Here is a 13129-nt window from a genome sequence, read left to right as displayed (position 1 = left end):
TGACCAAAACAACTGTAGAGGAAGAAAGTTTATTTGAGGGCTCATGGTTTCAGAGGTCTTAGTCCATCTTAGTCCATAGAAGTCCGCCTCTATTCCTTGGGGCCTGAGGTGAGGCTGAACATCAAGGAGGAAGAGTGTGGCAGAGGGAAGCAGCTCACATGATGATCAGGAAGCAGAGAGAGAGACTCCCATCTCCGGATACAAATATATACCCCAAAACCACGCCCCAGTTTTGAAGTAGAGTATGTAAGAAACTACTTTGTTACCCCCCAAAGTGCTGTAAAATTATAAGGCATTACTTTCATTATTTCAGCTCAAGAAAATTTCTATGTTTATGGAAACAATTTGCAAAATCCAGCCACACCCTACCACTTCAGTTACCTTTCAGTTAATCCCTCTCCAGGGGATTAATTCACTGATTGGGTTAAGACTCTTACAACCCACTAATTTCTCCTCTGAACCTTCTTGCATTGTCTCATACATGAGTGCCTGGGGGACAACTCACATCTAAACCACAACACCCAGTTAGAGGAGGTCCTTCTAAAGGAGCTCAAACCTAAGTACAAAAACAAATCCTGAATATAGGCTTTTTATGATTAATGTTTCTGTCCACTCTCAATATTATGAACTTAAGCTATATTTTCAATGGTGTTTGGAATGAGATGCAGTGATTCATTTTCATTGTTTTATAGTATTGAGGTGTGCTGTGCTGATTCTACTTCTAGTTGTCTTTGACTGTTCTTCACTCATCTACAAATCTACATAAAAACATTTTAAATATGAACTAGGTTTGTGTTTCTAGGTCAGGCAAGTTCAGAACCAGTTGGAGCACAGCACCTGTTAGAAAGCAAATTACCTGCTATTGTCTTTCCTGAAGATTTCATACTTACTAAACAGTAGATCCACTCTCTATGCACGTTCCCCCATTGCCACATTTCATTAAACTGCAAGGAGAAGCCTCACACTGGCCAACGCTGCGCCCGGCATTTGGGTGGCCCTCGGGAATTCCAAGGCCTCTGAAATGGCCATCTTTCTCTGTACGAACTTCAATAGCAAAAATGCAACCTTGAAGAAGAGCCAAGACACTCTGTTAACAAGTGAAACTAGGTGACAGTACTTCTTTCATTATTAAAGTGAGTTTTCAAAATAAAGTAATTTTTAAGAAATAATACAAAAAACAAAATCATAGAGAGAAAAGTAAAAAGTTATCCATAGTATCAGCATTTCAGAGAATATAACTATTAATATTTGACTTGCGCATATGTATTTATGATCTTTTCTCCTACATTTAGTTGTATTTATAAGTGAAAGTGAAATCTTGAATTAAACTATATGATATGTAATATTATGCCAAAAATTGAACATTGAAATACTCTTTTCCTTTTTTTAAACTTTATTTTATTTATTTATTTTTTTAATGTGGTGCTTAGGATCGAACCTAGTGCCTCCCACGTGCTAGGCAAGTGCTCTATCACTGAGCCACAACCCTAGCCCACTGCTTACTCTTTTTTCTTAAAGTATTAAAATATTTTTATGTGATGACAAAATAATCTTTATAATATATTTAATCAACCTCCAATTATTAAACAATTGACTCATATATTCCATTGATAGAAATTAAGTTATAGCATAGTAGGGCGATTATAGATAATGCATTACACACACACACACACACACACACACATTTTTAAAGAAAAACTAGAAATAAAGGATTTTTTAATCTTTTTACCAGGCCCTCATTGGGGAGATGGGTTTGAGCTGGCCTTCAAGGCAAATGGAATTTAAAGTAGTGAAGGGCATTGTTTTGAGAAAGGACTCATGTAGGGAAAATAACACACACACACACACACACACACACACACTCACACACAAAAATGATTAGATATTATGACAGTTAATTTTATGTGTCAACTTGATTGGGGCATAGGAAGTCTATATATTGACCAAACACACAGAGAGAGAGAGAGAGAGAGAGAGAGAGAGAGAGAGAGAGAGATTGTGTGTGTGTGTGTGTGTGTGTGTATGTGTTTCTGGATAACATTAACATTTGAATTATAGACTAAGTGACTTGCCCTCCCTAATGTAGATGGGACCCATCCAATCAATTGTAGACCTGAACAAAAAGGCTGAGCAGAAGGGAACTCCTGCCTGGTTGCTTAACCTGGTGTATTTGACTTCCAGCCTTCTTGTTTGCGCTGAAACAGCAGCTATTTTTTGGTCCTGAACTTGATGGGTTTTAGACTGCTGCTTACCCCCCTGGCTCCTCTGGTTCTCCCCTGGTATACACCAGCACTCCAGCTTGCTGACTACAGCTCTTGGCTCCATAATCATATAAGCCAATTCCTTTAAATTCTCTTTATCTCCATATAAATATAAACACCCTATTGGTTCTGTTTCTCTGGAGATCCTTGACTGAGGGAAATAGTTTTTTATGGAACAAAGAATGTGGCAGGCAAGGTAAATATGGGGAAGTTAAGTGGGCTTTAGAATGCTCAGTAAAGCATTCAGCCATTACTTTATTTTTTATTTTATTTAAAAAAATTATTTGTTTAAATTAGTTATACATGATAATAGCATGCATTTATACACTTTTATACATCATACCTAGATGGGATAAAATTTCTCATTTTTCTGAGTGTATATGTTGTGGAATCCCATTGTTCATGCAGTCATATATATACATAATGTAATAATGTCTGTTTCATTCTACTATCGTTCCTATCCTCACATTCCTTTTCCTCCCTCTTTCACTTCCCTGTACCTAATCTAAGGTAACTCTATTCTTTTCTAGTGTCCCCGCCTTATTGTGAATTAGCATCTGCATATCAGAGAAAACATTTGGCCTTTGGTTTTTGGGGGTTGGCTTATTTCGCTTAGCATGATGTTCTCCAGCTCCACCTATTTACTGGCAAATACCATAATTTCATTCTTCTTTAAAGCTGAGTAATATTCCATTGAATATATATACCACATTTTCTTTATCCATTCATCTATTGAAATACACAATAGGTTGGTTCCATAGTTTACCTATTGTGAATTGAGTTGCTATAAACACTGACATGGCTGTAGTATATTGATTTCAAGTCCTTTGAGTATAAACTGAGGAATGGGATAGCTGGATCAAAAGAATTGATAGAGTGCTTGCTGAGTTTTTGAGCAGGCAACAGTGTGTCAAGAGTGTTCTGATGTGGCAGGTAATAAGGCTGGTGTGAGGAGTTCAAGATGACAGGAAGCTGCAGTTCTCAAACTTCAGCTGCACCAGAATCACATGTAGGGATCATTAAAATCCATATTGCTGGAAACTATGTCCAAAGTTTCAGATTTAGTAAGAATTTTATTTCCAACAAATTTTTCAGTGATGCTAATGTTGCAGGTGCAGGGACCACACTTTGAGAACTATTGCACAAAGGATTCAAACAAGTACTGGGAAGACTGGTAATGATAGTAAAAGAAATAGAGAAATGTATGAGAAAGGCATTTTAGTGAGATGAGATGTTTGACTCTAGTTATTTTCCTGCAGCAGTCTTTAGAACATTTAATTGTGCAACAAGATTTTCTACAGGTAACAGAGAATAATAGCTTATTCTCACTTGTGGTCTAACATTTTTAGTTTCTTCTCCCCTCACCTGCTTTCTCTTCCTTCATCCCCTACTACTATCTTCTTTCCTTCCTTTCATTTCCAGTCTAAAGACTATGAACCTTAACCTAAGAACTCATCAGCTTTATAGTAGATGCAACTTTGGACAGCAAAGGAGATGCTCTCATTAGATCAGGTAAAGCACTGTGGCCCTGTTTGCCTGGCATATGTAAATTATTTAACCTGGTTAACCTCGGTGTCTTCATGAACATTAAAGGCCAAAGGAAAAAAGATGGCTTATTATAAGTCATTTCCAGAACAACAACAAAAAAATGGACTTTATTTGCAGTAAGGATTTATAGTTTAGACGTCAAACTTTTGGAGTAGAGTTATTTATCAAGAGTGTTTACAGAAATGTGAAAGCCTAAATCACATAATATTTTATCATGTAATTTAATTGCCATTATATAGACAAATGCTCTAACTCTACCCTGATGAGTAAATTCTTCTATAAAATTCTATTTGCTTTGTTATTATTAAATAATGTAGTTGTTTCCAAATCTGGGGAATATTGTTAAAAATGTAAAATTTTATACCCCATCAGAGGGATTTCAATTAAGTAGTTCTGAGGTAGGATGCAGAAGTCTGTATTTTTAAGAAGTTAGTGCTTATGATTCCTTAGAGATGGTAGAGTTTTGGGGAAATATGGATTTCTGGTATATTTTGTTGTTATATTAAGCTGGTAATAATTGTCCATGCATGGTTTGTAATAAATAGTAAATGCTGGTTTATAATGGAGGAAGACATATTGAGAAAAGATTCAAGAGACAAATGATCAACCGAGGGGCTTCCAGGGTCTTAGATCTCCCACAAGACTCGGAACTAAGTGGCAATTACCAAGAAGATGCTCATCCTAACCAAGAACAGCAGCAGCTGAGAAGCTCCCAGGAGTATACAGTCCCAGTGTTTCTGTCAAAAGGGTCAGCTGTTCACGTGTTGGACTCGGGCTCATTGTCACACTTCAGGAGAAAGTGACAGGTCTTGACAAAAATCCTCTCTTTGTTCTCATTGTTAAAATATGAAGAAAAGATCCCAACAGAATGGGGGGAAAAACAGCACAAAAGAAAACCAGGAAGCACTGTACTTCAATAAATTTGAAAACATCAAAGCCTATGACAGCAGGATGGAGTTATTACTGATATTTATTCATGTTTTGTGGACTGGTTTTTGGGCAAAACACTTAGCATAATTATTTTGCTTAATTGGCTAACCCATAAGAACCCTATGTGATAGGGATCTTTATTTTACACAGGAGAGAATGGAGGCCCAGAGTTAGGTAGCAGACTAAAGTCACACAGCTTCTAGGTGGCAGAATCTGTATCTGAAGACAGTCTGTTGGGAGCCCGAACTCTCCACCACTGTCTGTGGAGCGGAGAAGAAGGCAAGTGTACGATGAAGCTGTTCCTCTGCCACCTCCAGCACTGTTATCATTCCTTTTTTTTTTTTTTTTGAATATTTTTTTTATTGGTTGTTCAAAACATTACAAAGCTCATGGCATAGGATTCTCACTAAACCAGGCATGAATTTATGTTCTCTCTCCAGTAAATTACCCTCAGAATGACATAGTGAGAGAAATGCTGTTATCATCCCATTTTACAGTTGAGGCATAGGAGGCGAGGTGACAAACCAGGTGGAGCTGTGGTCTAATGGAGTTTATGCTCTGATCCCTATGCAATTGCTACTCCTCACATTGAGGAATTATCTAACCCAAAGTTCTTATGTGTGAACTGTGCCTAGGAATACGCCACATCACGTTTTGGTCACCCCCCAAAATGTCTCTACTGAGTGGAAGATGTACTTCTTCACATTCATAAGCTTACCCATCTCTTCCTTTGAATCTAATGTTTTTAAAAACTCATTGATTTGTTATGTCCATACAATCCCTTTCAGATTATCTCCTGTTAGGAAAGAGCTGTTGAGTTCTTTATTACATTTTAGCACAGTGCCGTAATATGCTTGAAACTGATCTTGAAGACACTCTTCAGAGAATCAGTACTGATGACATATTCAAAGAAAGACTTTCTCTGATAGCCTTGGCAGATGAAGTAACCATTAGAACCTGACCTTGTATCATACAGGATCAGCTATGTTGCTTTCGTATATTTCAAGTACAGTGGCTTCTGCATCTGTATTTGGGCAGGCATCAGGGGGTGGTGAAAAGAAGGCTTCCAGGTAGGTGGAGAACTGAAGTGCCTGGGCTGTGCTGGAGGGCAGCTCCCTCTCCAGAGATGCACTTTACCCTCCAGGCCCCTACACCCAGACTTCTGATGGAGCATAGGCTCCCTGGGTGACTGGCTGAGGATGGCACATGAGTAGCCCTGTCACCAAATACTCTCCACCACAAAGATAATTCACAAGTGAATATTACATCAGTTCAAAGCACATTTTTAATTTCATAACTCTACTCTGAGTAAGCTTTATAAGGGAGTTCTGAACCCGTGTTTCTTTTGGAACACAAGGAGACAGAGTATGGTAATTCAATTGTTCACTGAAGCACAATGTTTCCTCTTATTCCTCTTGGCTTGGGGTGGCCTGTGTAGGCCACATCTTGGTGGTATGGGCTGGTTGACTTCAGTTTCTCACCTTTCGTATGGAGTATACTCCGAAATTAGGCAGAGTTTCAACTTTTCCTGTAACTCTGTCAGCCTACATTAAAAAGTATCGTAGGTAAAGAATTACTTGTCTTTCTGATCCTCTCCAGATCATATTCTACATTTCCTTTCATCCTCATAGGACTTATCACATTATTCTGCTAGGTAATTTACTTCTCTATTATATTTAGTATTTATTGTTGCTCCCTCTAATCCAAATAGAATGCAAGTCTACGAATGTAGGCGTCTCTGTTTTGAAAACATTAGAAAAACCTAAACATCTAGTAAAGCATGTAGTAAGTGATCAACAAAATGATGAACAAAGTTTTTGATAACACTTTGATTAAGTTTGATTAGAAAACAATCCACATGGCTGGTTTGTGAACTGCACATATATTCTTTAAAAGCATTTTCTTTCTTTTAATACTCAAAACAAATAGCTATAGTAGAAAAACCGCTCGTGTCTTACCTTGAAAACCATTTTTAAAATCGGCTCCATTTGGTAAGAGATCTGGAGTGTATTCACTATAACCACCTACATAAAACTGACTGAAGACATTGAGACCAACCAGTTCTCCTGGGGAGATGACAGACTTATTTTTATGGTCATCTACCTTTGAAAGGAAAAAAAAATCAAAACCTATTAAAAAAGGCATTAATTCCCCAGGGTGAATTAATTTCCCAGGGTGAACTGTTAAGATATTCTTTTGTTATTTCCCATTATCTTGGCATGAAAAATTTATAAAGACTAGAATTTTGAAGAAATAAAGAACATGAAACTACTCAATTCTCTGCTTCTCTGCTGATGTCTGTTAAGAAAAATATATTAATATAGCAGTCATGGTTTTGGATTTCAATCAAAATCACAGTTCTTCAAAGATTAGGAGCTGGCATCCTGCTGGTACCCCTCCGTCTAGCCTTGGCCCCATTCATTTTCAATATATCCACCGGACTCATTTGTTAAAAAATAGAAATGAATCATGGTACTCAAACCTCCCCCCATCTTAAGTGTCTCTCCACAGCTCTCTGGATAAAACTCTCAACTTCCTAGCTTGATATATACGTACTTGATAATACAGACCTTGTCTACCACGAATCTCTCTAGATGTCCAACATCCTGACCTGCGTGTGTTCCTTAACCTCATACTGGCTATTATTCTTTTTCCTACCTTCTGTTTATCCAAAGTTATGCTCAAGCATCACTGTTTCTGGGAGGCATTTCCTGAACCCCGTTTCTTAGCCTTACCTATGTTAGTAATCCCTCTGACTGACTCGTACACCACCTAATTGTGGTCATCTCTCCTCTCCTGTTTGAGTGTAAACTCCACAGGTGACGGCATCATGTCCTGCCTGCCTTGGCACCTGAGCACTAATACACCAGCATGTAAATTTTGGGACTGAAGAAGTGAAGGCCCTTTACCTTCATCCAGCCTGTTTGGAAGAATCTCCCCAGACGGACAGTGTGGATTCCAAGGTTCAGATTGAGGGGCTCACTCCTGACACTTGCTATGCCAGATCCCAGGTTATAACTGTAAACCACACTGCCGTTCAGCAGACCCACTGCCAGGAAGTCATCGCCATTGAGCCCTGGAATGAAAAGACACACAAGGAACACTCACTGAGAGGTAATTCAGGAGTCCAGTCAGCTCGGCTCAGTTTTACTGTCTGGGTCTGATTTATAGATCATCATGGTTATAATAGACATTGAGTTATTTTTCTTCTTTTTTCCTTTTTTCTTTTTGGTACCAGGGATTGAACTCAGGGGCACTTAACCACTGAGTGATTTTTAATATTTTATTTAGAGACAGGGTTTCATTGCATTGCTTAGGGCCTTGCTAAGTAGCTGAGGCTGGCTTTGAACTCATGATCCTCCTGCCTCAGCCTCCTAAGCTGCTGGGATGACATGAAGTTTCTTATTGGCTTTTCAGGCATGTGAGAAACTAGTTATTATTATTCACACCCCCAGAAACTGAGAACGAATAGTTTATTTCTTTGAAGGTAGAAAGGTTCTAGTCAAGCCAGGGATGATCAATACCTAAGAGTTGAATGATATTAGAATTTCCTTATTTGTCTGAATGAAACTCAGTAAGTGATTTACAACAAAGAGAACTTTAGGATGAAGCAGAATACTGGTAGTTAACAAAATTCAAAAGGCTAAGATAACCCAGTATCAGCTTCTAAATTCTCTCTATGACTCGTTGAGCGTAGACAGAACCACTTATTCCCGTGATTGTTCAGAGCATGTTATCATTGTTCTATTGTAAAAGCTTTTGACCATGGCCCCAATGACTTGTTATAAGTAGTTGTTTCTGTGTTCCCTTTTCTTTCTCTCTTCCTTCTGTTCAGAGTCAACTATGTGGCATAGTGAGTTTCAGGAAGACAGCTTGAAGACCCATAGGAAAAAGAAAGTAGTAGGGTGAAACCCAACATCAGTCACTAGAGGAAGATCCGAGCAGCAAGATCCATGAGATTAGAGTGCTCTGGGATGATTGGCAAATGCAAGGCAGGAGAGATCAGAGACCCAAATATGTCACACAATAATTGATTTTTTTTTTGTCTGGGGTAAAAGAGGACCTCGATACTAAAGCTTGCAGGCAGGGAATTGAAGCAAAAATTCTTTGCAGGAAGAATATAAGGACCCATAGAAGTAAGATATTTAAGCATAGGTGGGGAAGAAAAAATGAGTCCAGGGATACGAACAAAATTTCTTCTAAGTATAGTCTCCCACTTTTGTACCTATAAGGATGATACCTTGTCTGCTGACATGGCTTCTATTGTTAGTCTGATTAGAGAGAAGTATCTGCAGGGATTGGGCTTCTAGACAAGGTAGGGAGGTGGGCTTCCTAAGGCACTGGAAAACAGAAGACAGAAATATTACTTGGATATACCTGAACTCTACTTCTGTAGAGACCTACTTTTGAAGGTCTGCCATGGGGCCTGTGCTGGGCAGTTTTGAATGCTCTCTAGGTGAGTCGAATATGCACCCATCGTGAGACCATCTGTATGAAGTGACATACCACTGACCAATTCCATTGGGGATGTATAGAAAGTCTCTCTCTCCCTCTCTCTCTACCTACAATGCTTCAACAGATTGGTCAAGTCATATATTTAAAATGAAATGAACTCTTAGGGGAAAATATTGATCCAGGACAGCAGTTAGAAAGGCAGAAACAAAAAGCTATTACTAGAGATTGTAGACAGTTTTTTAGGCAGCTCTTGGGGTAGAGAAGAAATTGAGAGAGAGGGCTGGGAAAGGAAAACTGTGAGATTTTTCTGCAGGTTGTGAATCAGGATATTTTTGTGAAATTCTGCTGGGGATTTGAATTGCCTTTCATATTGTGTAGGTCGTTGGAAGGGGGGCCATATTCTGCCAGCTGAACAGCAAGATGAAGAAACAGTAGCTTCATTATAGTCATATTCTTGCCTTTGTGTATTGCCATCACTCCTCCTTCCTCCAGTATTGAGAATTTATATCATGCTAGGAGCAACATCCTCCTCAACGTGCTCAACAGCCTGGTTAGGGACAGACAGGAGGTTTTTTTTTTTTTTTTTTTCTTTTCTTAAGTGCCATGGGAAGCATGGTAGAAATGACGTGGGGACAGTCATTAAGATGGGGTAGGGAGAAGAATCAGGAAATTCAAAGGAGATGATTTTTGGGTTGGTTTCCAAGCTAATCTATGAAAGGAACAGCAACAGTTTGCTGATGGATAAGGAAGGGAGGGGCGCTAAAGAGCACTGTTCAAAGTAGAGGGAGCAGCATTAAAAAACCAGGAAGGATTGCTAAAATCTGGTATTTACTGTCTGTGGCAGGAAAAGAAACTGAATAGGCAGAAAGGGCTGGATTCAAGGGCAGAATATGCTATAAGGAATGATCAAAATGTTTTAAGACTCTGTGGAATCATGAAAGGATCTAGAATGGGAGGACGATGTTAGATCTGGATTTTGAAGAATCTCATAGTAATGTTGGGGTAGAACATAGAGGCAGAGGAGGAACCTCACCCGGAGGTCACCCAGTGACTCAGAAGAGGAATGATAAAGGTCTAGTGAAATTAAGGCAATGGCACAGGGGACAGAAATAAGGCACAAGACTTTTTTTTTTTTTTTTTTTGTGTGTGTGTGTGATTTAGAAGGAAAAATTTAAAGGACAGATCAATTTGGATGAAAAGGTGGTGAAGAGGGAGAAGTTGACAATGATTCTGAAGAATTTAGCTAAAAGGGTCAAGTGGGATGAGAGAGTGGGTTAGGAAGTAAGAAACCTAGGAAAGGAGCAGTCTTGGGGAAGTGTCCAACTCCAGTTTCTAGGTATTCTTTCCTACAGACATGCCCCAGAGCTTAGGCGTGGGGATGAACAAGAGGCTGGAGAGGAGAGCCAGAGGGTCAATTAGATTATCAAACAGACATGCTCTTCCCATGCCATGGTCCCGTGGGTGGCTTTCCTTTCCTCTACCACTCCTTCCACTCTGGACCTTCCCTCAGTGAGGCGTAGGTAAGAGAAAGAAAAGCAGTTGACTGCTAGGGCTGGGGTCTGGGAGGTGAACCATATTTTAAAAGGTTGTAATTGTTCTAGGGCCATGTTTCCTAAACCTGGGAGTTCAATTCAATCAACCAGAGTGTGTAAAAAAATAAACAAACCTACTTTACACGACCTTTATAAGAACCTTCAAAGCTGGATCCTGAAAATACTATTTTAACAGTTTCCCCAACTACGTTTTAATGACTGATATTAGTAACTGCAGAGGGCCAGGGCATGCAACCTGTGCTGTCACATGGGGCTCTGAGTTGAGAGAGGCCCTGTGCTTGTCTTTATGCTCTGTTGTTACTGCCTCAAACTTCTTAATGCTTTTCTCTTTGAACTTCATTTTGAAAGAGAAGTATGTGGAACAATCAACATGAGTGGGAGGGGTATGTATATATATATATATATGTAAATTCAAATATTTGCGGTTATTGTTATTCCATGCACACGTGGGGTTTGTGATGTTCCCATGAGAACAGAATGCCACCAGTACTGAGAGTTCTGTGAGATCCAACACCAGCACAGGGTGAGGACTAGTGAGGAGAGTCTGAGGGTCTGAGGTCTGAGTGGGGAGAGTCGCTGCTTCCCATCTGAACTGGAACTTGCTTTAAGTACAGAAAGAAGGCAAAAGTTGCTCCTGTTACTTTCCTGTATTATTTATTTGCACTGGAAATTATGACAGAGAAGGAAAGGAAAAGGTAGGGAGAGTGTTTTCTTCTCAGTTCTTCCTTAGCCATCAGTAAGTTCAAAGCAGAGTTGACAGAATGTGCACACATCAGGAGGTGAAATAAAGACAATTCCCTTAATTTGGTGCAGCGTCTCCACTGTATGCGTATGCTCACATGAGCTATGGAATATAGATGTGTAACTTTGGTGTTCCTCCATATGGGTTAGATCTCTTATATTTGCATTTCAAGCAGGTATTGATCAATATAAAAATGCTGCTAATTTAATGTTTTAATTTTTCTTAACTTGAAATGACAAAAATAGTAAGTAGAAGACATAAAGAAAGCTGAGGGATGATTGAAGAAAGGAAAATAATTTTTATTTTAGTACCTTTAATAACTTTTCTTTTTCTTTTTGCATTTTGAGCAAGGGAGCTGGCATTTTCATTGACAATGGGCCTCACATACTACATAGCTGTCCCTGAGGGGGACTCTTTGGTGCCCTCATAAAATAAAACAGAAAAGAAGAGCCAAATAAGAACTAGACTGACCTAAGCATCTGAGGCTGCTGTCTGCCTATAGGTGGCTGAGATGAGACAATGAAATCTGTAGGTGCAGGAGATCTGCCTCTAATTCCAGGGCCTGTGCTCTCACCCAGTGTGTGCAGCAGAGAAAGGGAAACAAGCACCTGAATGGGTTGTGTTCCCCTTCCCCACCTTTAGCACCCACTCCCAAATCCTCCTATCCCAGAAATAAGGAGAGAAATATCTCAGATTTTTCTAAGGATTAAGTAAAATTTAACATGTGATCATCATCAAAATGTGGACCTAGCACATAGTAGGTACTCAATAGATGCATGTTTCTTTCTCTTTCCTCTCAATTATGGCTCAGGCTTAGTTCTGTGTATCCTTTACCACCCCATTCCAGCTTCATTAAAGTCCAGGAAGCAGGTAGTTTTGGTCCTTATACTAGACACTACTGCTTCTAGTTAACTTTTGTGGTCAGGGATAGCAGCCATTTTTTTTTTTTTTTTTTTTTTTCCCCTTAAAACTACAGACCTGATTGTTTTAGTGCTTTACTCCCATCCCACCAAAAGATTTGGGAAGCTTAAACTATGGTGGTGAAATAAAATCACTTGAAGGCATGGTTTATTAGCATTTTATTTTATGTTTTGGGTCCCTTTCCTGGAATTTCTTGTAATGGAAATTTCTTGACTTAACAGTACATAATAATATAAACAATGGCACATTCTAACAGCCACTGATGCCTTAGAATAATTTCATTCTCAAGTTCAATGTTCTAATAGAACATTATTCTAAGAGTAGCTTTGGTAAATATATGGATATTTGTATTTTTACACTTGTCAGTTCACAAAGAAACAGGTGTTATGTCACATTTTTATATTATATAGAGATGTTTAGGATTGACATGATAAGAGTTCTTTTTCATGAAAAGAACTGGAAGTAAGCTCATTTGGGATGCAGAACACAAACTCACAGTGAATCTTAATGAAACCAGGCTTAAGAAGATTTTTCAGACAAGGCGAGGGATCCTTGTTGGATATTACTTCAGAGCTGGTGCTAAGAAGGAAGGATTTAGAGAGATTATGTTGTGCAAGTGGTAAGAAAGGGGACCAAGGAAACAAAAGGGGATGACTCTACATGAACAGTGGTTAAGAGCAACAAGATCCAGGAAGTGAATTAAAATCATTTTAGAATGC

The 13129-nt window shown here is 39.0% G+C and overlaps 1 protein-coding gene across 1 annotated transcript in view; it reads right to left on the bottom strand.

Annotated features, from left to right (window-relative positions):
- The window catches only part of Eys (EGF-like photoreceptor maintenance factor), a 1514165-nt gene that overhangs the window by 57241 nt on the left and 1443795 nt on the right, over positions 1–13129 (bottom strand). Inside the window, 3 exon segments of the mRNA XM_077109730.1 lie at positions 891–1065; positions 6698–6842; positions 7649–7815. Of these exon segments, the coding sequence (XP_076965845.1) occupies positions 891–1065; positions 6698–6842; positions 7649–7815 (487 nt within the window).

Source organism: Callospermophilus lateralis, chromosome 6 (genome assembly GCF_048772815.1).
Source record: "Callospermophilus lateralis isolate mCalLat2 chromosome 6, mCalLat2.hap1, whole genome shotgun sequence".
NCBI lineage: Eukaryota > Metazoa > Chordata > Mammalia > Rodentia > Sciuridae > Callospermophilus > Callospermophilus lateralis.
Note: the sequence above shows the minus strand (reverse complement) of the source record. Positions and strands in the feature narration are given on the sequence as shown.